General features: G+C 51.3%; 1 protein-coding gene, 1 long non-coding RNA gene and 1 pseudogene across 5 annotated transcripts; 2 read left to right on the plus strand and 1 right to left on the minus strand.

The window, feature by feature from the left end:
• Positions 1-244: 244 nt before the first annotated feature.
• LOC147582130 (uncharacterized) lies at positions 245-24527 on the minus strand. Of its 2 annotated transcripts, none has more exons than XR_015250614.1 (4): positions 24236-24527; positions 6376-6597; positions 5465-5523; positions 245-1165 (listed from the first exon to the last, which is right to left on the minus strand). It is a non-coding gene; the product is annotated as an uncharacterized LOC147582130 (long non-coding RNA). The 2 variants fall into 2 exon arrangements; XR_015250615.1 differs by lacking the exon at positions 24236-24527 and adding an exon at positions 10718-11235.
• Positions 11618-14479, plus strand: LOC147582131 (MORF4 family associated protein 1 like 2 pseudogene; annotated as a pseudogene). Of its 2 annotated transcripts, XR_015250613.1 has the most exons (3): positions 11618-12248; positions 12558-12678; positions 13563-14479. The product of XR_015250613.1 is annotated as an MORF4 family associated protein 1 like 2 pseudogene, transcript variant X2 (transcript). The 2 variants fall into 2 exon arrangements; XR_015250612.1 differs by lacking the exon at positions 12558-12678 and having other exon boundaries at positions 11619-12248.
• Positions 24521-26073, plus strand: LOC147582132 (MORF4 family associated protein 1 like 2-like). Its single transcript, XM_086705500.1, has 2 exons — positions 24521-25003; positions 25927-26073. Exon 1 carries the CDS (start codon positions 24653-24655, stop codon positions 24986-24988), a length of 336 nt encoding a protein of 111 aa, XP_086561626.1. The 5' UTR covers positions 24521-24652; the 3' UTR covers positions 24989-25003; positions 25927-26073.
• Positions 26074-26681: the final 608 nt, after the last annotated feature.

The raw sequence follows: 26681 nt of genomic DNA on the forward strand, positions 1-26681 counted from the left end.
ACGTACTGGCTTGTCTGGGGTGATTTCCAGCACGGGCATTCTGTGTGACCTCTAGAACTAAAGCTCATCTGGGACAAAATGCTGTAGGGATCATTCGTGCTATTCACCAAGTACATTCCAAGTATCCACCTTCCAGGCACGCAGTGGAACTGGACTTCCCAGCCCTCTTGTGCTTGGGGTGGGGGGGAGGGAGGGAGGGTATGGGAAGGAGAAAGAGGGACAGTGTGAGAGACTAACCCTGGTCAATGAGCTGTGAGGAAAGCGGCACATCTCTAATCCAAGCCTGAACCTCCAACAAGAGACCCCCCAGGGTTCTGTCTGTGGCACAGGGATGAACAGCATCCAAGATGGTGGTGGATCATCAGCCTATGTTCCTTCAACAAGAGTAGTTCCCCTGCCAACCGATGATGAACATGTAGCACAAAGGAGGAGACCCGTATTGTTCCAAGCGCTGAGGTTCGGGGGTTGTCAAGATGACGTGACCTACGCTAACCGACAGCTCTTCCTCTCCCGTGTTTTGATGGAAGGGTCGTCCTTCCTTCTTTCTAGGCTTATATCCTCGTTTGTCATCACATCCCTCCCACTTGCTCAGGGCATTCATTGTCCAAACAACAATCTTCTTTCTCACTCATTCATTTGTAGCTGTTCCCTTTGCCCTGCCCTCAAACAACTCCAAGGTGAAAAAGCCCCAAATCCAAGTCCCTGGTCCTGGAACCCTCCCCCTTCCAGGGAGCAGATAACTATGGAGCGGTCTGAGTTTCCACCATCTTCCAAAGATAAACGCAGAGCTGTTACCTGGTTGACACTGGCCAGATAAATAAATCCATCCAGAGCTTGCTTTAGTGCTGCTCTGAAAAAGCTAGGGCTTCCCCTGGTCAGTTCTGTTTTCTCCTTTCCTGATCCCCATAATTCTCAGTGGTTCCTTTCTCCTGTTTATACCCCCATCCCTCCTTCCTCAAACCCCATGATTCACAGAACCCTCCGTTCCATTGTTATCCATTATTCCCAAACTCGCCCATATTATTCTTTGCCCCTTGGAAGACATTTCTTTACCACCAGCTGCGACTAGACTCCCCCAAGCCCTGGGCTTTCCTGCAGCCTCTTGGCGATGGTTCCTAGCGGCACTCAGCTGATCAAGGGCTGCGGTTTCCATATTGGAATAAAGCTGGGGGAAGGAAACAAGGAATAAAAGATTAGGGTTTTGACAAGAACATTGTTACAGCAGTGAATGGTAAACACTGAAGGGATAAGTGCAGAAATGCAGAGCAGGAGAAAGCCGCTGTTAATGTGAATTGACGGGTCGGTGAGTTTAAAAAAAAAAGGTGTTGGAGACTATAGTACACATGTCACCCAGGAGGATGGGGACATGGTCAGAAAGGAGGAGGGCTGAGCAAGGATTTGGAGCCGGTTTGGGGCAATAACAAACCCCAAGTCACCCCCGGGAATGAGCAGCCAAGGGACATCAAGGAGCCCATCAGATGTGAGGAGGGCGTGGGGGCCCCGGTGTGGGATGGCCACGGACCTTCCCCAGGATGATGGCAGGACACGGGGTGGAAAGGAGCCAGGAGCTGGGTGCCGAAGTGTACAACGAACGAGGGGGATTCGATGGGGGAGAGCAGTTGGAGGGTGGCAACGGTGGGGAGGCGGAGAGGGCGGTCGGGTGAGCAGCGAGCCCTCTAAAGGAACGCCGCTTTAGACAAGAGGAAGGACGAAGAGTGCCGCGACAATGGCCAGGGGAGAAGGCCAGCCCCAAACCCTGACCGAGGCACAAGAGGAACAAGCAGCTTTCCCTTCAGGGGCCTGAGGACCATGTGGCAGAGTTCTCTGGGGACAGGCTGGCAATGGGTAAGGGTGGGGCGGAGGGCAGGGAGCCAGGCAATGGCTCACCAGTCCCTCCAGGACCAGAAGAGTGTCTGAGCTGGAGAGCATTATGGGAAACTTGTCCTAAGAATAGCGCCCTAGGCTGATTTCTACTAGGTTCATCAATGGGACAGATGGGGTGATGAGCATAGTAAATTCAAAGATTTTTTTTTACGTAATCTCTCCACCCAGCGTGGGGCTGAAATTTACAACCCCAAGGTTAAGAGTTGCACGCTTTAGGGTCGGAGCCAGCCAGGCGCCCCCAGCATGGTAAATTTAGTCCTGAGTGCAGGCTGAGGGCAGATGGCCATGGCCTTGGCATGACCACCATGGCAGAACCAAAGAGGTGGCAGCTGGAGGTTGTGAAGTGTGCTTCCTACAGTAGCTTCTTTGAAGGAGACCTGAGAGGCCACCTCTACTGGTCATTTGGGGTTGAAAATGGCAGGGGTTAACTGATGAATGGATGAAGAAATTGTGGTTTATATACACAATGGAGTACTACATGGCAATGAGAAAGAACGAAATGTGGCCCTTTGTAGCAACGTGGATGGAACTGGAGAGTGTGATGCTAAGTGAAATAAGCCATACAGAGAAAGACAGATACCATATGTTTTCACTCTTATGTGGATCCTGAGAAACTTAACAGAAACCCATGGGGGAGGGGAAGAAAAAAAAAGAGGTTAGAGTGGGAGAGAGCCAAAGCATAAGAGACTCTTAAAAACTGAGAACAAACTGAGGGTTGATGGGGGGTGGGAGGGTGGGTGATGGGTATTGAGGAGGGCACCTTTTGGGATGAGCACTGGGTGTTGTATGGAAACCAATTTGACAATAAATTTCATATAGGGGGAAAAAAAAAAAAAGAAAATCTTCAACCAACCAAACAAACAAACAAAAATGGCAGGGGTTTCTGCATCCCAAACTGAAACAGTTTTAAGAGATGGCTCCAGGGGTGCCTGGCTGGCTCAGTCAGTAGAGCATGAGACTGTTGATCTTGGGGTCCTGAGTTCAAGCCCCACATTGGGCGTGAGGCTCGGTCATTGAGTGTCTGACTCTTGGTTTAGGCTCAGGTCATGATCTCAAAGTTTGTGAGTTCGGGCCCTGCATTGGGCTCTGTGCTGATGGTGCGGAGTCCGCGTGGAGTTCTCTCTCTCTTACTCTCTTTCTGCCCCTCCCCCGCTCGCGCTCTCTTTCTCTCTCAAAATAAATAAAAACTTAAAAATTACATATATATGTATAAATTAAATTTTCTTAAAAAGACAAGCGTTGTCTCCAGAAGAAGCCATCTTACAGATGAGACAAGCCTGAGGCCCTAAAGTCTCTCTCAAGCACGTTCTTTCTCTAAAGGTTCTTCCCCAGGTAGCAGGTGCCGACCAAGCGGTGAAGACCAAATTACGACTGCCACCTTCCTATCAAAGCCACTGGCTCCACCTGGGCACCACTGAGTCGAGAGGCTAGGGGAAAGACATAGCACAGAGACCCGTTTACAAAAAAAACCTAATCTTCACCAGATTGGTGGCTGTAATTACACGCACAGTGGAACTGACTGCAAGTAAACAGACAGGAAACATCCTGGGGTTTTGAAGAAATTATACTGGCAAAGAAATTCCAAGCAGGGTGTGTGCTGAATCCCATGGTTGCTCAACCTCTGTCAGAATTCCTGAGCCCTGCACCCTGCGGCAGCAGGAAACAGGCTTCGGAAGCTGCCCTCCCCTGGAAGGGTACATATTTCATCTGTGGCCTGGGAGGGTAGAAGTCAAGAGCCTCCCTAAGGAGCTCCTCCTGGAGACGGAGACCAGGAGGGGCTAAATGGGCTCAGCCGGGCGCTGTGCACTCCTGCCCGTGGCCTCGACACAGACACGCTGTGTGCTGCCCTTGGGGAGGCTCAAGACGGGGCAGCTGGCATCCCCCAAGGGAGTCCTCCCAGCCAGAGGACCACAGATGAAAGGCACGGTCCTTTTACAGCTCACGGTCACTGGCGCTATGCCGTCACTTCTGCTGTTTGGCTTGTTAGCAGCAACCCCGTCCACAGTCCCGGAGGTAATCGAGTTCTGTCACAGGTCTGACCCCCTCCCCCAAACTCAGGAAACTTCTAGCAGAAGCTTCTGCCCAACAGTCAATCTTACCCTTTAGAAACAAACTGACTGACTGACGGAACCGAGAAAGAAACATTTAAAAAAGACAACTGCTCAGAGGATCAGAAAGTGCCAGAAGTGCCCGACAGTTACCTCCATTTCATGATAACGTTAAAACTCCCCTCCGGATATTCATCCCAAACCCTAATAGGGAGTCAGGCTCTGGAAATTATTCTTCACAATCTTCTTATTTGTACAAATAAAGATGACCTTGTGAGACAACTCCCCCAGTATAGTCTCTGTCTATAACTCATAACTAACCAAGGGGCAGAACCATGAGGAGAAAAGTAGCAAAAAACTTGTGGGCATGTTTTTTAAACTACCACAGCTATTAACCATTATATTCTCATGATAGTTATTTTTAACGTTTATTTTTTTTAATTTTTTCTTTAATGTTTATTTATTTTTGAGACAGAGAGAGACAGAGCATGAACAGGGGAGGGACAGAGAGAGAGGGAGACAAAGAATCTGAAACAGGCTCCAGGCTCTGAGCTGTCAGCACAGAGCCCGACGCGGGGCTCAAACTCACGGCCCATGAGATCATGACCTGAGCCGAAGTCACGACCAAGCCACCCAGGCGCCCCTAACGTTTATTTATTTTTGAGAGAGAAAGAGACACAGAGTGACAGCGGGGGAAGTGCAGAGAGAGAGGGAGACACAGAACTCGAAGCAGGCTCCAGGCTCTGAGCTGTCAGCACAGAGCCCAATGCGGGGCTCGATCCCACGAGCTTCGAGATCATGACCTGAGCCGAAGTCGGCCGCCCAACCGACTGAGCCACCCAGGCGCCCCTAATAATAGTTTTTTTTTTTTTTTTTTAAATTCATTTACTTATTTTGAGAGAGAGAGAATCCCAAGCAGACTCCAAGCTGTCAGCACAGAGCGGACACAGGGCTCAAACTTACGAACCGTGGGATCATGACCTGAGTCAAAATCAAGAGTCAGACGCCTAACCAACTGAGCCACCCAGGTGCCCCTCTAATGATGGTTTTTTAAACATCTTCGGTTTGAAAGAATCTCAATTGTTAGTATTAGTAGGAGAGCTTAGCAAGGTGTCTAGAAACGAAATCGAAACATGAAAGTCAGCAGTGCTTCCATGCACCAGGAAGAGAAAATGCATTTTCTAAAAGGTGTCCTCTAGTCCGTGCACAGATAAATGGATAAAGAGGATGTGGCATGCATACACATGGAATATTACTCAGCCATAAAAAAGAATGAAGTCTTGCCATTTGCAACAACGGGGATGGAACTTGAGTGTATTATGCTAAGCGAAGTAAGCCAGCCAGAGAAAGACAGATACCAGTTGATTTCATTCATATGCGTTATTGAAGAAACAAAACAAAACAAAGGAACAAAGGAAAAAGAGACAAAAAACAGACTCTCCACTACAGAGAACAAACTGGTGGTTGCCAGAGGGCAGGTGGGGGGGGGGGGATGGGGGGGTTACATGAAGGGGATTAATGAGCACACTTACCGTGATGGCCACCTGAGTAATGTACACAATTGTTGAATCACTATTTTGTACACCTGAAACTAATAGAACACTGTGTTATTTATACCGCAATTTTAAAAATAAGTAAATAAAAATTAAACCCAACTACCTCTGGAGTGCCTGGCTGGTTCAGCCTCCAACTCTTTTTTTTTTTTTTTTAATTTTTTTTTTTTAACGTTTATTTATTTTTGAGACAGAGAGAGACAGAGCATGAACGGGGGAGGGTCAGAGAGAGGGAGACACAGAATTGGAAGCAGGCTCCAGGCTCTGAGCCATCAGCCCAGAGCCCGACGCGGGGCTCGAACTCACGGACCGCAAGATCATAACCTGAGCCGAAGTCGGCCGCTTAACTGACTGAGCCACCCAGGCGCCCCAGCCTCCAACTCTTGATTTGGGTTCAGATCATGATGTCACAGTTCATGAGACCCAGCCCCATGCGGGGGTTCTCTCTCTCTCTCTCTCTCTCTCTGCCGCTCCCTCGACCCTCACAAAATAAATAAACTAAAAAAAACCTACCTCTCAAAAAATAATAATAATAAAATATGTCATTTGTAATAGGATCAAAACAGTTTTTTAATGGTGTGTTATTTTTTCTTAATTTTTTTTTAAAGTTTATTCATTTTTGAGAGACAGAGCATGAGCAGGGGAGGGGCAGAGAGAGAGAGGGAGACACAGAATCCGAAGCAGGCTCCAGGCTCCGGGCTGTCAGCCCAGAGCCCGACGCGGGGCTCGAACTCACAAACCACAAGATCACGACCTGAGCCGAAGTTGGACGCTCAACCCACCGAGCCCCCCAGGCGCTGCTTGGTGTATTATTTTCCTAAGAATACTGTTATTGCCACAAACCGAGTGGCTTAAAGCGGTGGCTTAGAGTGGCTTAAATCCATTCTCACAGTTCAAGAGGATAGAAATCAGAAATGAAGGTGTCGGCAGGGCCATGCTCCCTCTGAAGTCTCAAGGAGAGAATCTTTCCTTGTCCCATCCGGCTTCTGGTGACTGTTGGCAATCCTTGGTGTTCCTTTGATCAGCTCAACAGAAGGCATTCTGATTCTTTTCCAAATTGGCCCAGTGCATCGAAGAAGTCTCATCAGGTGGGTCTGGTTGTCCTGGTGAAACTTAAACAAGGAATTCAAAGTCAGAACAAGCAGAAAAGCCAGGACATTCCCAAAGAAGCAGATGGGGGGGGGGGGGAGGGGAGGGGGAGGCTTATCCTGCTTAACCAGATATCAGTACTTACTACAAAGCCTACTTAGTATAAAGTAATTAAGTCACTAGAGTAACAGCCCCAAGATGGAGACTAATGGAACAGAATGCAGACATGCGACGAATTGACAGAGTTGACACCTGACAGCTGTTACATCGCAGACCGGACGAAATGGATAAAATATTCAGTAAGCAGGGCCGGGATAACTGGGCACACACGGGGGGAAAACCACTAGTAGATCCCCGCCTCGAACTGTGTTTCTAGGTGGATTGCCCACGACCATGAGAAAACCAACATCAAGGCTTTTAGAAGAGAGTATATGACCTCAGGGCGGTCAAGGATTTCTTCTTTTCTTAAATTTGTTTTAATGTTTATTTTTGAGAGAGAGAGAGAGAGAGAGAGAGAGACTGAGTAGGAGCGGAGGAGGGGCACAGAGAGAGGGAGACACAGAATCCGAAGCAGGCTCCGGGCTCTGAGCTGTCAGCACAGAGCCCGACGCGGGGCTCGAACCCACGAACCGTGAGATCATGACGGATCAAGTCGGATGCTCAACCGACTGGGCCACCCAGGCGCCCCAAGCATTTCTTAAAATAAAACTGGGGGGGGGGGAAGCATAAAAGGAAACCTTGATATTTTGTCTTCATCAAAATTAAAATACTAACTTGTACAAGGATGTTTGGAGCAGCATCACTCATACTAGCCAAAGGGTAGAGACACCGCCAGTGGCCACCAATGGATGAACAGATAAACGAATTGTGGCACGTTCGTGAAATACTTTTTGGCCCGAACAAGGAATCAAGTGCTGATACATGCTACAACTTGGATGAAGCTTGAAAATATTATGCAAAGTAAAAAACCCAGACACAAAAGGCCACACAGTGTAGCATTCTTTTTTTAAAAAAATTTTTTGTTTATTTATTTTTTTTTTAGTAAATCTCTACACCAACGTGGAGCCCTAACTCATCACCCCGAGATTAAGAATCGCATGCTCTTCCCACTGAGCCAGCCAGTGCCTCTGTATGATCCCTTTTATATATTTATTTATTTTAATGTTTGTTTATTTTTGAGAGGGAGAGACAGAGCACAAGTGGGGGAGGGGCAGAGAGAGAGAGGGAGACACAGAATGGGAAGCAGGCTCCGGGCTCTGAGCTGTCAGCACAGAGCCCGACGTGGGGCTCAAACTCACAAACCGTGAGATCATGACCTCAGCCGAAGTCAGAGGCTTAACCAGCTGAGCCACCCAGGCGCTGCTATTCCTTTTATATGATGTGATGGACCAAACTGTGTTCCCCCAAATTTATATGCTGACGTCCTAATCCCCATCGTGACTGTGTTCGGAGACAGGACCTTTGTTTTAGTCCATTGTAGCTGTCGTGACAAAATACCACAGACTGGGGGGTGCTTATAAGCAACAGAAATTTATTTCTCACAGTTCGTAGATTTGAAATAATCTAATGATAAATCATCAGCACTCGTAGTAGAGTTTAGCAAGGTTTCTAGAAACAAAAATGGCTGTAAATCCAAGATCAAGACACCCACATGGCTGAACTCTGGTGAGGGCTCTCTTCCTGGTTGATAGCAGCCGGGGACTTCTTGCTGAGCCCTCACAGGGCACAAGGAGAAGGCCAAGGCTTTGGGGAGTACCGTGGGGGTCCCTTTTATAAGAGCATTAATCCCAGTCGGGGGGGGCTCCACCGTCATGACCTAAGCCCTCCCAAAGGCCCCCCTTCTAACACCATCACATCAGGCCTTAGGATTTCAACATATGAATTTGGCAGGGGTGGGTGGGGCGGACACAACATTCAGATCATAGTAGCCTTTAAAGAAGTAATAAAGGTGAAATGAGGTCACAGGGGTGGAATACTAAGCCAACAGGACTGGTGTCCTTATAGAAAGAGGAAGAGACACCAGGGATGCTCAGTGAGCACAGAAAAGACCATGCTAGGACACAGTGGCGAGGTGGCCATTTGCGTGCGAGCCAGGGACAGAGGCCCAGAAGAACCCAAAACTGCCAACACCTTGACCGTGGACTGCCAGCCTCCCGAACTGGGAGAAAATACATCTCTGTTGTTTAAACTCACCCATTCTGTGGTATATCGTGGAAGCCTCAGCAGAGGAGTGCGTATGATATACCAAGAACAGGCAAATCCGTGGAGACAGAAGGGAGATTGACGGTGGCCAGGGGGTGAGGGGAGGGAGGCTGCGGGGCGATCACTGAGTGGCACTGGGGGAGCATTGAAAAAATTTTAAAACTAGAGAAAGCTGGCACTTTTTGTGAATACACGAAATATCACTGAATTGTACACTTTATGGAGATTTAGTTATATATTACATGAATTTCGCCTCAAGTTTTTTTTTTTTTTTTAATTTTTTTTTCAACGTTTTTATTTATTTTTGGGACAGAGAGAGACAGAGCATGAACGGGGGAGGGGCAGAGAGAGAGGGAGACACAAAATCGGAAACAGGCTCCAGGCTCCGAGCCATCAGCCCAGAGCCCGACGCGGGGCTCGAACTCACGGACCGCGAGATCGTGACCTGGCTGAAGTCGGACGCTCAACCGACTGCGCCACCCAGGCGCCCCTCAAGTTTGTTTTAAACACTAGAGCATTCAGCCTGGGGGGCTCAGTCGGTTAAACGTCTGACTTTGGCTCAGGTCATGATCTCACGGTTTGTGAGTTCGAGCCCTGCGTCGGGCTCTGTGCTGACAGCTCGGAGCCTGGAACCTGCTTTGGATTCTGTGTCTCCCTCCCTCTGCCCCTTCCCTGCTCATGCTCTCTCTCGGTCTCTTAAAAGTGAATAAACATTAAAAATAATTTTTTTCTTTTAATGTTTATTTATTTTGAGAGAGAAAGCATGTGAGCAGGAGAGGAGCAGAGAGAGAGAGAGAGAGAGAGAGAGAGAGAGGAGAGAATCCCAAGCAGGCTCCATGCTACCAGCACAGACACAAGGCTGATCCTACAATCCTGGGATCATGACCCGAGCCAAAATCAGGAGCAGATACTCAAATGACGGAGGCACGCAGGCACCCCACGTTTAAAAGATTTTGTATTTTATTCTAAAAATTTTTTTTAGTGTTTATTTTTCAGAGGGAGAGAGACAGAGCACTAGCAGGGGAGGGGCAGACAGAGAGGAAGACACAGAATCCAAAGCAGGCTCCAGGCTCCGAGCTGTTACCACGGAGCCTGACTTGGAGCTCCAACCCATGAACCGTGACATCATGACCTGAGCCAAGGTCGGACACTTAACCGACTGAGCCACCCAGGTGCCCCAAGATATGTTTTAAATTTTTTTTTAATGTTTATTTATTTTTGAGACAATGCGAGAGACAGAGTGCAAGCGGCAGAGGGGCAGACAGAGGGAGACACAGAATCCAAAGCGGGCTCCAGGCTCTGAGCTGTCAGCACAGAGCCCGATGCAGGGTTCGAACTCACGAACCGCGAGACCATGACCTGAGCCGAAGTCAGACGTTTAACTGACTGAGCCACTCAGGCGCCCCAGCCCCAAAATATTTTTTAAACTAAAATCTTATGTTTATCAAAGGAACCTTAATCAGAGTGGGAAGTTAAGCCCGCACTCTCTGTTGCTATCTTCTCTATTTTTCTATATACCTAAAACTGTTCTAAAACATAAAGTCTATTTTCAAAAAAAAAGTCAACCCTCAGCTGGGAGAAGATATTTTCAACGCTTATCCTGGCGGGGGCGGCGGGAGAGACTCTAAATTGTATGAACAGAGCTCAAAGGATAATAAGGTTGTGACAAGTCCTGAAGGATCTTTATGCACTTTCCCCCATCCTTAGGCTCACGACTGACTTTTTCCTAACTTCATGTAAACGTCCTATGGACTAAGTTCCAAGCCCCACTCACAACCAGACCTCTCCGACACTAGTTTTCTACTGACGCTATAAGAAACTACCACAAGTCTAGGGGCTCAAATCAATACAATTTATTATCAGCGTTCTGAATGTCAGACCTTAGCGGGTTTCTCTGCTCTGGGTCTGGCAAGAACAAAATCAAGGGGTCGGGTGACTGACCAGGAGGCCCTAGGAAGGAACTACTTCCAAGCTCATTCACCGTGTGGGCAGAATCCAGTTCTTTCCTGTTGTAGGACTGAGGTCCCTGCTTCCCTGCTGGCTGCCAGCTGGGGGCCACCCTTAGTTCCTCCGTGCCTCTCTCTTGTCCTTGCAACCGGCCGCTTGCAACTCAGCACCAGCAGTCCTTTTCAGGCTTGAGATTTGCCCAAAGTCTCCCAGCCAGCATATCAGGAAGCTGGGGTCCAAATCCGGGATCTAATTCCAGCGCTTTGCCCACAACCACCAGAGACACACGGTCTACTAACAATACCATTTGCCACTGTCCGATGGTTTCATCAAGTTTGCAATGGGCCTTGACGCCATTTCCCCCCTAATCCTTTGAATAACCCTGACAGCTTTCAAAAGTGGACCTACTCGCTTTCCATCTGATCACTGGAAAGCTCAGTCCCAAACAGGCAGCACTCAGGCAGGCAGGATCCCCCAGTCTTTCCTTTTAGCCCGTCCCGGGGGCCACAGGCCTAGAACATAAAGTCACCCACTTATCGCCTCCCCCGTCCACCCCCCCAGATAGTGTAAGGTAAAAAAAAATATCGAAACCCTGCTGGGTGGCAGGCCTTGAGAGCAGTGTGGGGACAAAGCGGGGGCGGTGGGGCGGGGGGGACCGACTGCAGCCCGGTGTTCCGGGAAAGTGCATCTCTGGGGCCAAAAACTCATTTTTGCAAGGGTTAAAACCTATGCCGCGAAACCCCTACCTCCTGAAGACCTGATCCCCAGGTCCTCGACAGAGAAGAGCCACGACCGGGGGGGGGGGGGGGGGGGGGGGGGGGGGGGAAGCGAAGGTGCACAACTACGCGCGTGCGCGCGCGCCACCCCCCAAGCACGCGGCCGGGGAGCCCAGGGGGCGTGGCCGTAAAGGGCTTCTGGCTCTGTCGCGAAAGGGGCTGCGAGGGCGCCGGTGGACGGCGGGGAGGCCAAGTGGGACGTGGCTTTCGCTCTTTAAGGGGAGAAGTTGGGGGGAAGTTTTGTTTAAGAGGAGACAAAACTCCGAGCCCGCCGCTCGCCTCGGCGGCGCTCCCGCCGAGCTCGGCCCCGCACCTGGCGCTCGCGGCCGGCCGGCCTCCAGACCCGGCGGAGCGGCCCGCGGGGGCGGCCGGGCGGCGGCGGCGGCGGCGGCGGCGCGATGTGGCCCGAGGGCGCGGACGAGCGGCGGGCGCCCGAGCAGCCCCGCGACCGCCCCCGGAGCCCCGCGCGCGCCGCCCTCGAGCGCGAGCACGTGCGCGCGCACCTGCGGGCCCGCCTGAAGCTGCTGGAGGTGGGGATCCTGCTGGACCGGCTGCAGAGCGAGGTGGACTCGGTGGAGGGCGCCGTGGGTCAGGGCCGCTGCGGGAGCGGCGAGGCGGAGGAGCGGGTGCTGAAGCTGTACGAGAAGGCGGAGAGGAAGGCCGTCGAGGTGGCGCGGATGGGGCGGAGGATCGTGGAGCTCCACGGCCAGATCGACAGCTGCGGCTTCTCCTGAAGGACGCGGGCGCCGGTAGGTGTCGGCGGGGGGGGGGGGGGGGGCGCGGGGGCTGCGCGCCAGGGAGGGGGAACGGGGTGGGGGGCAGGCCCCGAGGGTCAGGCTTGTAGGTTGGTGAAGTGATTTGGCGTTCTTAAAAATGACACGTGAAGGTTATTGGTAGCAAGTAGAACAAGAAGAGGTGTAGGGCTGCCTACTGGCTGGGGGCGGGGGGCGGGAACCAAGGAAACCCTAGGCCATAAAGCAAACTACGGGGGAGGAGAGGAGAATTTTAAAGTGTGAAACGGAAGACCAGTACTGAATATTTCAAAATATTGCCGGGAGTGTGGAGCGTTTCGCTTGACCCTTTTCTGCAAGAAGCGGCATTCTGCATGCGCAATTTCACGGTTTATCCCAGGACAGTGGACTCTTACAGGTGTCAGAAAGCTGGACGCTAGTCGAAGCGGTAAGGATGGATCTTATTGAGTGGTAACTATTGCAGCAGGGGAGATAATCCAGCGTGAACTGAAGTCAGCTTCCTGGCGCCGGACTTTTTTTTTTTTTTTTCAACGTTTATTTATTTTTGGGACAGAGGGAGACAGAGCATGAACGGGCGAGGGGCAGAGAGAGAGGGAGACACAGAATCAGAAACAGGCTCCAGGCTCTGAGCCATCAGCCCAGAGCCCGACGCGGGGTTCGAACTCCCGGACCACGAGATCTCGACCTGGCTGAAGTCGGACGCTTAACCGACTGCGCCACCCAGGCAACCCCCGGACTTTCTAAAGATGGGATTGTGCTGGGGGAAAGGCACTGAAGGGTAAAAAGAGGGCTTTGGTCCGTGTGACGAGGCCATCTGGATTTGCTAATTGGAGCGTATTCAGAGAAGCAAACTCTCATCTTTGTGACGGGCGCACAGGTGCCAGCTGAACCTTTTGGGCACCCTATCTCCCTATACCCCTGCGGAGAATGGGAGGGCAAAGAGATGGCTTTCCCGTCCTTGAGGAGACAGTTTTGGGTAGTAGATTTACATTTCAGAGCACGCGGAGAGCCTTTATAAGTGCAAACCTTCCATAAGGTAGCTACTCTAAGAGGGGGTCTTAGTGCTTCTCTGCCTATCGGTAGGTTTTGGCTGGAACAAACAGTAAATTTTCCCAGCAACTTTGACCTTCCCCCCACCCCTCGCAGGCACTTGAGGGAGGGCTGGGGTCACAGCCTTAAGATGGGGAAGCCATGCTAGAGTTTGGCCAGATCTCTGAGTGCCAGACCTTGAACAGAGTGGTTATCGATCAAGAGCTCTACGATTCTCACAGGCAACGTCTTGATAATAAATTTCTCCCAATTGTCCAATAGGTTCACCGTCAGACCCTGGGTGACCGGTCCGCTGACGCCCTGGAAAAGCTGAAACCCGAGAACCTGTTGTTCTCAATTCTTTGTTTTTCTGTAGATGTCGTTTCTACGTATACTGTTAAATCCGCATGTTAGTCTGTGTGGTGACCACTGTGTGGTTATAGATTGCCAAATGTATTTAGTTCTGCGAAGGACTTTTACTGGGGAAAGGTTCTCAAAGCAGTTTGAGTCTAGATTGTAAACTGATGAGGTGGTCATGTTTTTATGCTTGGAATTTCTCAGTGTTTTACATTTTTCTGTTTCTGGGCATTTGACTGTCTCTCATGTGACCTAATCACTGCTGGAAAGTCTGGGCCGAGGAAGACACCGTGTCGGTTGTCAAAGAGCGGAGTTGCTGAAGGAGTTGCGCCTGCTTCGCTGGAAAGTGCCACCAGAAAAGGGATGGGAAGTGGTGATGACAAGTTCAGAACTTGTCATTTCTCTGTGACACCAACAAGGCTTCCCTCTGAAATTAAGTCGCAGTATTTGGCGCATGTAACGTGAACTCTTGGGAGAGCTTGGACAACCTGGCAGAGTCTGATTTGTGGTTGTGTTCTTACATTTTGTTTGTGGTCTGGCTTAAGGTTCAGCTTCACGGACAGCTCTCGGTAGTGCATTTCCGGCTCTCTGAGGCCTGGAAAGAGGGATGTGCCTTAATGGTCCCAGGAGGGAGCTGTGGACTTAAACTGAACAGGGCCAGCACCATTTCATGGGCTGTTAATTGTCTGGTTACGCTCATTTGAATAGCACACACCCCCCCACCCCCCGTCCATTTGAGGTTAAAACAACGTATGTAATAAGCATTTGTAAGTTTGCCCAAATAAACCAAAGCCCTGCAACTTCGCCAGGAAACAGATAATAAAAAACGTTTCTCAGGGTTATCTTGTGTGCCGTGCTATCCTCGTCATCAAATGCAATAAACTCCTTGTGGCTCAGAAGGCGCTCCATAAACCCACAGTTGGGAAGGGCAGGTCAGCAAGCACAGTTCTTACAGCAGGAAAGGTTCCTCATGGAATCTGCTTGTCCGGGCTCTGGCCTGGAAGTACATCTGTTCGACATCCTTGCATCATGTGCTCCACGGCCTGAACTGGGAACACAGAGATGAGACGTGGCGGAGAAGACCTACGACAAAACACTGCAGATACAGCGTGCTCAGTCTCATGCCAGGTACTCTGAAACAGAACAGGAAAGGGGGACAGTGTCTTGCCCTTAACCTCCTTCTGGTGGGTGAGGCGGACAACAAGCAAGTAAACCTGTGCCCTGTTGTCCGGCTGTGCCCCGTGTTCTGAAGAAAAGTCCAAGCAGGGTCAGAGGTGTGAGCTGTTTTAGGCCAGGGAAGTCCGGCCTCCCAAGGAGGCAGCATTTGAGCAGCGAACTGAATGGAGGACCGAAGGATGGAGCGGAGCAGGCACCCGGGAGGAGGACAGGAGATTTGTGCTTTCCCCGGGTCCTGCCTGCCGTCTTCTGGCTGGAGACGGTGGCTGGAGACGATGGCTGGGGGAGCCGGAGATCAGGAGCGTGCTGCAGTGAGAACCGAGTCCCTGACGCGGGCTCCAGGCGGATTGGAGGGTGGGTGGCAAGTGGAGCCAGGAGAGGGTGCTGTCGGACTGCTTGTGGGCAGCCCCACTGGGTGGAGGCACAGGTTCCCGAGAAGGGGAGGGGAGATGCTCCGGAGGAGAGTCGCTTCCTGCCCCTGACCTAGCAAGGCTTTCCGAGGCGGTAGACCCGCATGACCTGGCCCCTGCGCTGTCTGGCCGCCTCCTGCCGCCGCTGGAGTTTCCTCCAGCCGCACCGGCCTTGTGCTGCCTGTTGAGGGCTCCTGTCCTTGCCCGAATAGCCCCACTGCAGCTGAGAGGTGGGACAGAGTCCAGCCTGAAGCAGGTAAGAAGTGGAAACTGTGTGTACACAGAACTCCTGAAAAACGTGGATGGACAGGCGCAGGTTCAAGGCAGGGTCTTCCCTTCTTAAGCCGGCTGACGGGAAGGCGTGTCCTGTGCTGGTGGCCGCACCCGGGGAGGCGGCGCCCTCTCCAGCCGTGGGAAACAAGGCCAGACCCCCCCCTCCCTCCCCCTCGGCCCTCTCTGCGCTCACTGCTGCAAAGCCTCTTTCCATCCTTCTGCAGAACCGAGGGGCTCTGTGTCCTCTGGTAACCGACCAGAAGCATGAGACACCCCAAGAATTCTTCCCTCCTGAGGTTTCTCAAGCCAGGGAGCAAGGAGGTACAGCACTGCCATCATTTCCCTGGGGAGCGCCTGCCATCTGCAGCCCAGTGCACACCCCCCTGCCACTGCCCAGATCCCCTCCTCGCCTTCCCTCCCCAGCCAGAGTCCTGAGCTCTGTGCCAGGCTACCTCCAGCCCAGCTGAGGGGCTCCTGCTGTGGTCTCAGGATGCTCTGCCCCCCACGCTGGGCTCTGCCGCCTTCTAGGCTGCCTGTGTCTTCTCGGCAGCCCATCACGAGTGTCCTTCCCTGGACACTGTCCTGGATCAACCCAACTTTTCTATGAAATACCTGACGGGACGATACAGGTTCATGCACCAATGTTCCTATGAACCCCTTCCAAGTACTTCCGGGAGTGATGATTGGAAACACAGATAAGAACGGAGTCCTAGCTTTCTGGTTGCGAGAGCCGTGTACCATTTTTCTGCTTTCTGCTCCAGTGGTAACATTGGTGAGCCTGTTCCCACATCCACAGTGCTTTTACTCACAGGTCAGAATTCCTTGTGCACTTGGGTTAGCCCCCTGCCATTCCCCACCGCACCCCTGCCCTGAAAGCACTTGGTTACCCGTCTGAGTTAAGTCGTGGGTGGGCAGGTACAGTCCATCTACAAGTAACAGCCCCGCCGTGCGTTGACCATTCAGAGACCCTGGGTTGCTGGCACGTGTTGTCTTCACTGAGTCTGTTCCAGATGGACATCTGGATTCTGTGCTCTGCTGGCTGACTCTGCCCGTCATCTTGCTTCCCTGCCCCTTCTGCCCCTTGACTCCTCCTTCAGTGCCGGCCCGCTCTCCTGGACCCCTGGGAAACCTGAGCTCCTTCACAGTCCCTTGACAAAGCTGCCCCCTCCACCCTAACAAAGCTGCCCTCCTCCACCCAGCCTGGGGGGTAATGGGAAGCTGAGGGGGTAAGAAAATCCTCTGTAACAAAACTTTTTCATACAGCGGATGAACACCAAGAGGGAAACAGGGACTGGACTCCCTAAGACGTGCGGGATGGAGATGCTGCCACTCGAGATTTGCTTTCAACGAAGTCAGGAGCGTTTAGAGGGGAGGCGGTCCACACAGAGGGGCTTCCTATGTCCCAAGAAGCTGGAAGAACGGGCTTCCTCGATCACGTGGCGCTTCGTGCCCGTGTTGCTCCTCCCTCTGTTCCAGGTCACACACCGAGGTGTTTGACTATTGAGTTACGTGGGTGGCGGGTCACTAGCAGGTTAGGCAGAGCAAAACCAACGCCCGATTGCCTGGGGTTCTTCAAGTTCAACTTCTGTTATCAGAGTTTTGGCTCTCGCGATCTCCGCACACAGTGCTGCTTCCACTAACGCGCTAGATTACAAGGCCAAAGGGACTTTGCAGACGTAATTCACCACGTGGGTCCCGTGTAAGCCTATGGACCCTTCAAAGCAGTGAGCTGGAGCTTAAGAGGAAATCCAGGCAATTTAAAGCACAAGAAGGATTCCATGCACGTCGCTGGCCTAAAGATGGAGGCAGCCACGTGTCAAGGAAACAGGAACCCGGTCCTCCAAACCCAAGCAACTGGATTCTGCCAAAAACCTGAAAGAGCTTCAGCATGGTTTCTTCCCCGGGGCCTCCAGCAAGGAATGTAGCCCAGCTGACACCAGCAGAGACTCGCGCCATGCTGGACTTCCGCCTTCAAAAGCGTGAGATAATCGGCGCGTGTTTTTTTTTTTTTTAACTTTTTTTTTTTTAACGTTTATTTTTTTGGGACAGAGAGAGACAGAGCATGAACGGGGGAGGGGCAGAGAGAGAGGGAGACACAGAATCGGAAACACGCTCCAGGCTCTGAGCCATCAGCCCAGAGCCCGACGCGGGGCTCGAACTCACAGACCGCGAGATCGTGACCTGGCTGAAGTCGGATGCTTAACCGACTGCGCCACCCAGGCGCCCCGTCGGCGCGTGTTTTTTCAAGCCGCCAAGTTGGTAATGAGCTCCACAGCCAGAGAAAAGGGACTCAGCTTTGTGGCAGAAGGTACTTCAAGCCTTCACCAAACCGCAGCCTCTTGCACTCTGTCGTGGTGATCTCTCGCTACATAACAAATCTAAAATCGAATAGGTCTGGGCCCCTGAGTGTCTTAGTCGGCTGAGCATCCGACTCCTGGTTTCGGATTGGGTCATAATCCAGGGTTGTGAGATCGAGCCCTGCGTTGGGCTCCACACTGAGTTTGGAGCCTGCTTGGGATTCTCTGTCTCCTTCTCCCTCTGCCCCTCCCTGCATGTGTGCATGCTCTCTCTCTCAAATAAAAAAACACATGTATTAAAATTGAGTAGGTCAAGAATTTGGAGGACTCAGCTCAGCATTTTGGGCTGTCAGGTGGAGGCTGGGGTTGGATTCTTCTCAAATGCTTCTTCCCTTCAATGTCTGGTGCCTGGACTCAGAAAACCAAAAAGCTGGGCTCCTGGGGCATCTCCTTGGCTCTCTTCCAGTGGTCTCTCCAGTTGTGGTGGCTTTGAGTAATTGGATTTCTTGAGACCTTAGGACTCCAAAACTGCATGTACCAGGAGAGCCACGCAGAAGCTGCAGTGTCTTTTTTTCAGCTGGTCCCGGGAGTCATAGCATCACTTGGGCCATACTCTCTTAGGTGGCCACAAAGGCCCATCCAGATTCCAAGACAGGGGACGTAGATTCCTCCCCTTGATAGGGACGTGGCAAGGTTCTAGAAGAGCACGTGGCACCAGAAATGCCGTGGTGGCCATCTTTGGAGAATGCAGCCCGTCCCTCTGGCCACAGCAGTGACGCTCCTCCCTATGGAAACCCACACTCACACTTTTCCCTAAGAGCCTCCAAGTCTTACTGCATTATGTCAGCACGCTGAGGCCCAAGGTCCAGGGTCTGGTCATCGAGATCAGACCCAGGGATGGGAGAGGCTCCCCAGGGACAGCCCCTGAGAACTGCTTCTCCATATGCAGGCTGCACACTGGTGAGATGCACTGTCTGCCCCATACACCCACCGTGGTGGGACTAGCATCGCCCAACTGCTACAGACATGACCCAAAAGAGGGGAAACAGCAAGTGGCCATCACCAGTCTGCAGCAGTTCTGAGATGCAGCAGGGCTCTGTTCCCAGTTCCTCCATCAGGGCCCAGTCTTACTCTCTGGGAACAATTCTCTGGGAATCTGGCTCCACCCTCTGGGCTCTCAGTCCCAACCTCTGAACCATCTTTCCTTTTTTCAGATGTAGCTCAGGACTGAATCCAAGTAGTTTCTTCCGGTTGCTTCTTGCCTGCAGAAATTTGGGGTTCCAAGACCCCCTTTTCATTTTCTATGGTATGTCTTCCTTTAACTCAAACTGATGTGCTTCCTTCTGAAACAGTGCTTCTTATTTATTCGTGATTGATTAACATACCCATGAAAGCCACATCCACAAAACTCACTCTACCTCACTCTACGTTGGGCTTCCAGTGGTATTTGCAGGGACAGTGTCCTTCAGATTCTTAGAGATCCTGTCGTTTGCAAGAGAAGATGCATGAGGCATGCCTTCAAGATCCTCAGAAGGCCTTTTGTGTGTCTGAAAGGCTCTGTGAGGTAACACCATAAATCTTCCTGAAGTTTTAACGGAGGATTTCTAGTCGTGCTTTTGGGTCTCATCTTTAAACCATATTCTCCTGACAGCAGCATGGATTTGAGCTCTGTTCAGAGCCCTTCCTAAATGGTAGCACTGTTTGCCATCCAGAGAGGCTGGGAATGAGAACCCAGCAAACCCAGCAAGTCCTGGCTCTCTTATCTTTTATTTTTAGAGAGAGAGCATGTGTATATGAGTGGGGGAGAGGGGCAGAGGGAGAGAGAATCTCAAGCAGGTTCCATGCTCAGCACAGAGCCCAATGCAGGGCTCGATCCCATGACCCTGGGGCCATGACCTGAGCCAAAATCAAGAGTTGGACGCTCAACCAACTGCTGGCTCTTTTGTATTTAACGGCTGTTTCTTCCTCTTACATTCTACTACGAACACTGCCCTCACATGTCCTTAGTTTGGCCATTCAGTTCATTAGGTACACATTTTCTGTAGATTGTCAGGTTCTCTGCTGCTGTGTAACAAAGATCCCCTTTCCTCCAGAATCCTGTGTTTTCAGCCTTCACTGAAAACCTTCACTAGAGCCTCAGCTTTCTCTGTCTCTTCAACATCTTCCCAGCCCCTGCCCACTGCCCAGTGCCACTGTGTCTCAGGAGTAACCATTTCTAGAGACCAACACCTCCTCAAGTGATCTGCTGTTATGTACACAATCTCTTCAAAACTTAGTGGCTTAAAACAACAGCCATTTATTTCTTGCTCTTCCTGTGGGTCAGGAATTTGGGAGCAACCCAGCCGGGCAGTTCAAGCTCAGGGTGTCTCATGAAGCTGCAGTCAGGTGGCGACTGGGGTCATCTGGAAGGTTTTGTCCACTCACACATCTGTGCTTTGGCCAGTTGTTGTGGACGAGAAGTGTTAAATGGTGATTGGAACTTACCAAATCTTCTACTTTCACTCTGATAGAAATAAATTCTCTTTACAAGTCGTTCTGTTGTTGGCTATGTGAAACAGACTCACCGTGCAATAATCATCACTTGATGGAAGACCTTTCCCAAGTGGGTTTTGGGTTCACAGATTGTGGATTAATCTGGGAACGGATCGCACTGGGAAAAGACGGAATCCAGGACTTTTTCCCTTCTCTTCTGTCAATTCTATCCCTCTCTCTGATGTAGCATAATGCAGTCTGCAGACGGCAGCAGCAGCGTGATCTTGCTTATAAAACGTACAAGTTTTGGAAACATCATTTTTACATATGGGAGTGATACTAAAAGCAGCTGTAGTGACGACCGATTTATATTTTCTAAAATTTGTTAAGTCTGGTGCTGTGATATCCCGAAAAACAAGACACGGAAGAGACGGGTTCAGAGTGAACATGGAATATGGAAGAAGCTTCGGAGGTGCAAAGGGGCTGAATACCACTTCCTGAAGAAGATACTCCAGGCCCGAGTTTCTAAAGTGGTTTTTTTTTTTAGTAGATTCTATGCATAATGTGGGACTTAAACTCAGGACCCCAAGATCAAGAGTCGACACTCTGCTGACTGAGCCCGCGAGGCAACCCAGGCCCAAGTTTCTAAAGAAAAAAAACAACAACAGAACATCTGGGCATCTGAGTGAGATTCCTCCAATCAAGACTGGATGGAGTAAAAATATGGAGGAAAAGAGTTTGGCATTTTAATTTATCTGGGACCATAATCTAACCTAGACAGGCTTCACATCGAATGGACCCATTAGCTTTTGCTGCATAAACCACCCTAGGTCCCGGTGACAATAAACATTCCTCAGGGGCCTGCACCTTGGCTGGGACTTGGGTGATCCAGACTGGCTAAGTAATGTGTCTGTGGTGCCAGCTGACCTAAGCTGGGCCTGTCTAGGGCACCTTGGTCAAGTGTTCCTCCCCTCTTCTTCCTGAGACCAGTAAGAGAAGCCGGCCTGTTCTCGTAGCAGAGACCAGAGTGAAGACGGCCCAACCACGTTCGCACACTTCGAGCATGTGCTAGTGTCACGTCTGCTAACATTTCGTTGGCCAAAGCAAGACACAAGGCAAAGGATGAGGAGGCAGGAAGGGGTGAAGAACTGGGATCTTTTGTACGATCTGCCACAATCTGTCTCCTTGCCAATTACTCATGTAAAATTTCCTCATCCTCCTCTAAGGATCCTCCCACATTTCTTCCAGTCATGCCATCCAGTTAGAAGTCTGGGATCCTGTGACCCACATCAGCTTTTCCGTGGCACAGAGGCTTATGAACTTTTTAAAAGACCTGTTCTTGGGGCGCCTGGGTGGCGCAGTCGGTTAAGCGTCCGACTTCAGCCAGGTCACGATCTCGCGGTCCGTGAGTTCGAGCCCCGCGTCAGGCTCTGGGCTGATGGCTCAGAGCCTGGAGCCTGTTTCCGATTCTGTGTCTCCCTCTCTCTCTGCCCCTCCCCCGTTCATGCTCTGTCTCTCTCTGTCCCAAAAATAAATAAAAACGTTGAAAAAAAAAAATTTAAAAAAAAAAAGACCTGTTCTTGCCCACTTTCTCAGTTCAGACTACCATAATGAATACCATAGACTGGGTGGCTGAAAACAACAAACCGTTTCTCACAGTTCTGGAGGCCAGAAATCCGCTATCAAGGTACTGGAGGATTTGGCATCTAGTGAGAGCCCTCCTCCTGGCTGGTGGACCAGCTGCCCTCCCACTGTAGCCTCACACGGAGGAGAGAGAGGCTAGTTCTCTGGGGTCTCCGCTTTGAAGGGCACTCATCCCATCACGGGGGCTCCACCCTCAAGGCCTAATTACCTCCCGAAGGCCCCGCCCCCACATACCATTTAAATGGGGACTTGGATTTTGCCGTATGAATTTGGGGCGAACACAAACATGTAATCTATAACACCCGCACAGAGACAAACGCAGTGGTGACGAGACAGGATAGCACCCCTATGTAAGGACAAATTACAGCAGCTGATGACTTACAGCAATGTTGATGTGCTGTAGGCAAATACTGTCTGGTCTCTCACTGTTAAGGATAAGGAATATTCCTTGATTAGGCCTTGGTCCTGGAACCTAAAAACAGTTCACTAGTGCAGGTACTGGCACACTTTTTTGGTAAAGGGCCAGATTATTCATTTTTTTTAGGCTTTGTAGGTCAGTTGTGTGTGTGTGTGTGTGTGTGTGTGTGTGTGTGTGTGTGTGTGTGTGTGTAACAACTCTTTAGATATGTGAAAAGCATTCTCTGTTCAAGGGCTGTAGTTTGCTAACCCCGCCCTTCTTCATTGTTCTGCACACTTGTCTGGGCTCTCCGAGTGGGTCGCAAGTGAGTCGCCTTCTTCCTTTTCCATCACACTCCTTGGCCACTTCGGAGGAGGGAATTGAAAAATACGTCCGTTCTGGCTACTGAGCCTGCTTTCTGCTAGTAGAAAAATTGGGAGCCAGGAAACCTTTCTACATTTTGGAGAGTCCTAGTCTTTCTTCATCCAAGCTGGCAGCATTTTTGCTAACATGGCTGCCTCCAAAACTTAGCGGGTTTTCTCTGTATTTTATTCCGTTCCATTCATGTACCAAAAGCCAAGCAATTCTTATGTTTAGCTTTCTAGGCCTAATTGCTGCTACTTTGGTTGTATCTGGCTGCTGTGAGATCATGCCCTTCGGATCCCTAGAAGCCTATGGTAGGCAAAATTTTAATACAGGTCCTCATGAGCTGTGATACCCGGTATTACTCCTATGATTATGTTACATTATATGGCAAAAGGGGGATTATTCAGGCACACCTCATCTAATCACATGTCCCCCCATAAACCCTTTAAGTTATAAAGTAGAATTTTCTCTGGCTAGGAGGTGATATCAATGATTAAAATGTTAAGAGGCACCTGTGTGGCTAGGTGAGTTAAAACAAGTGACTATAGGGGCGCCTGGGTGGCTCAGTCGGTTAAGCATCCGACTTCGGCTCAGGTCGTGATCTCGAAGTCGGTGAGTTCAAGCCCCTCGTGGGGCTCTGTGCTGACAGCTCAGAACCTGGAGCCTGCTTCTGATTCTGTGTCTCCCTCTCTCTCTGACCCTCCGCCTATTCAAGCTCTGTCTCTGTCTCAAAAAAAATAAACGTTAAAAAAAAAAATTTAATGAAACAACTGACCATAGATTTCAGCTCAGGTCATGATCTCACAGTTTGTGAGTTTGAGCCCCACATCAAGCTCTCCCTCTCTCTGCCCCTCCCCCGCTTGCTCTTGTCTCGTTCTCTCAAAACAAACGTTAAAAAAAATTAAAATATCGGTCAATACGTTAACCACACTTGTAGTTAACATTCCATAACGTATAGAGCTGCCAAATCACTACTTTATACACCTGAAACATCGTGTGTCAGCTACGCTTCAATTTAAAAAAAAAAAAAAAAAACAGTGTAAAAAATGTTGGGAAATAACGTTAAAGCAACATTTATTGAGCTCTTGCTGTGTGCCACAGCAGGTGAGGGCTGTGGGAAAGCTGAACCAAGAACCTGCCCCCAGGGTCTATTGTCTTAAGGATGGGCTTATATGATCTGATGAAGAATCAGTTCTGCAGAATTACCGCCCAAGGACACACTGCGCGCCAGGCGGGGCTGAGTAAACAGTGTGCACCCAGACCTACACTACAGTCCGGGTAAAGCGAGGCGCAGACTTGGAAGCAAGACGCAAGGCAGAATGAAACCTACGCTTCGAGCAAAAATCCGGGCGGAGGGTGGGCTGGGCGGCATGGAGAGCAGGGCCAGGCAGGGAGCGTCGGGGGCAGCCACCTCCCGGGAGGCCAGGGCGGGTGGCGGCCGGGGCGGGTGGCGGCCGGGGCGGGACGGCCCAGACCCAAATCCCTGACGCTCAGCACGCCCCCCCCCCCGTAGTCCGCTGCACTAAAGGATTCTAGCAGTGCCGACCCAATTCGGCTACTCACGACTGAGAACGTTAAGCAGCTAAGAGTACAACGCAGTCAGCGCCGTCCCCGGACCACGCTGCGCGCCACACGGGCGCAAAGAGGCCGACATCTACACCGCCGGGCCTTCGGACCCAGCCCTGCGCCCTCGGCGTGCCGGGACCTACGGACCGCGGACGGAGCGCGGCGCCGGGGCCGCGCGGCCGCAAAGGAGCTCCCTCGTGTCGTAAAAGGGCCGCACGTGAGCACAGCTCTGGCAGACGGCTGGGGCTCCATTTTGGACGCCGTCTCCGCTGCGCCAAGTTGGGGGAACCTGTTGCTCGTCACGGAGGCGCTCCCGCCGAAGTCGGCCCCGCACCGGGCGCTCGCGGCCGGCCGGCCGGCGTCCTGGCTTCGGTGAGCGGCCCGCGGGGCCGGCCGGGCGGCGGCGGCGGCGCGATGTGGCCCGAGGGCGCGGACGAGCGGCGGGCGCCCGAGCAGCCCCGCGACCGCCCCCGGAGCCCCGCGCGCGCCGCCCTCGAGCGCGAGCACGTGCGCGCGCACCTGCGGGCCCGCCTGAAGCTGCTGGAGGTGGGGATCCTGCTGGACCGGCTGCAGAGCGAGGTGGACTCGGTGGAGGGCGCCGTGGGTCAGGGCCGCTGCGGGAGCGGCGAGGCGGAGGAGCGGGTGCTGAAGCTGTACGAGAAGGCGGAGAGGAAGGCCGCCGAGGTGGCGCGGATGGGGCGGAGGATCGTGGAGCTCCACGGCCAGATCGACAGCTGCGGCTTCTCCTGAAGGACGCGGGCGCGGGTAGGTGTCGGGCGGCTGCGCGCCCGCGAGGGGCTCGCGCCGCCCCGCCTGGGAGTGCACGGCCGGGCGGAGGGGGCACGGGGTGGGGGGCAGACACAGGGTCGCGCTTTTACGTTGGCAATCAGAAGAAAGCAGTTAGTACGTTGTTGTGAAACGTGACGACCATTTGTAGTAAAGCAGTTGCAGGCAGGCGGGGCCTGGGGTGAAAGCGTAGGCCGTCGGGCGAACGAAGGACGAGGGGGCCAGTTAGAGAAGCGCTTCCGATGACCTTACAGCATTTTTTAAATTTGTATTTGTTTATTTTGAGAGAGAGAAAGCATGTGATGGGGAGCCAGAGAGAGAGAGAGAATCCTAAGCAGGTTCTGTGCTGTCAGTGCCGAGCGGGACGTGGGGCTGGAACTCATAAACGGTGAGATCCTGGTCTGAGCCGGTAGCTTAACCGACTGAGCCATCCAGGCCCCCAGACCTCACAGCATTTTGCACGGGTGGTTGATTGAGTTCCTTTGACTCCGGATATGCGAGTCTTAGAATTTCAGTTGTGACGGTTAATTTCCCCACTCGTACTCTAGACTGACTGCTTGGAGAGGCTGTAATCGAGAATGTTTGGTTTTCTCTCCCTTATTTTTCTATACTTTCACTATGTTAAACACTAAATCTCCAGCATCATTCTGGGGAAATGGTTTCAGTATTACATATTCGGGTATGATTATGATTATTAGGTGAATTCCGTTTCAAAAAGACAGCTTATAGGTAAGTACTCTTAACGTAAAGGAATAGGGTCTAGATTGGAAGCTGCTGTGTGGTCATATTCGTTACTGTGATGTTACTGTGTTTTTAAAGTTCCAAAATAACATTTTTTTGCTTTTTTTTTTTTTTTTTTTTTTTTTTTTAATGCTTCCTGGAATTTGGGGAACCCATGAAAGAAACTTGAGGTCGGAGTTCTGCAAGAGAGAAGATGCTACTTGGCTGCAGTTGCTGAAGCAAGAAGCCAGACCCCCTTCAGGGATGTGGACGCCACCGCTTTGGATCAGATTGAGAGGGCCCCCGGTGAGATCGGGGGCTGTTGGGCACGGAGAGCGGCGATGTCTGCGTTTTGGGATTCTGCAGTCCATCAGCTTGGAGCAGGAGAGCTGCGTTCTTTTCATTTTCTTTGTTTGGTTTTTTCTTTTCTTTCAGAAATGTAATTTTTCTGTGGCCTGTAAACTGGTGCACATCGTGTAACGTGTCTGGTGAGCAACCTAGACTAAAGGATGAGATCTAGGTACTGTGAGTCTTGGCTGACTCTGAGATAAACTTTTTTGATCTAGTCAGGCATTTCAGGAGCTTCTCTGCCACAACTGCACGTGATATTTGCATGGCTTGGAGGGTTTGGGGAGGACAGCCTGGCGCTTACCGGGGTGGCCCCCAAACTGATAGCAGGGAGCATCTTCCAGGCTTAGAGGACCTCTGGCCGAGGTCCTCAGAGCAGAGCTCACAGGAACTGAGAGCAGGGCTCTAGCTTGTGATAAAGTTCGTTTGCCTGGAAAACAAGCATTGAAAGCCAGTTTTTGGAATCTTTGTGCAAACTACCAAAGCCATTGACTTGGCTGGGAAAAGGTGAGATAAATAAATTTTTTTCACGATGAAAGTTTCTCTTTGATTGTCATCATTTTCAGATGGAGGTCCAGTGCTTCTGATT

The sequence above is a fragment of the Puma concolor genome, chromosome B1 (assembly GCF_028749965.1).
Source record: "Puma concolor isolate L17-30 chromosome B1, mPumCon1.1.hap2, whole genome shotgun sequence".
Taxonomy (NCBI): Eukaryota; Metazoa; Chordata; class Mammalia; order Carnivora; family Felidae; genus Puma; species Puma concolor.

Coding starts and splice junctions, on each gene's coding strand:
- LOC147582132 (XM_086705500.1), top strand. CDS start 24,653: ATGTGGCCCGAGGGCGCGGACGAGCGGCGGGCGCCCGAGCAGCCCCGC.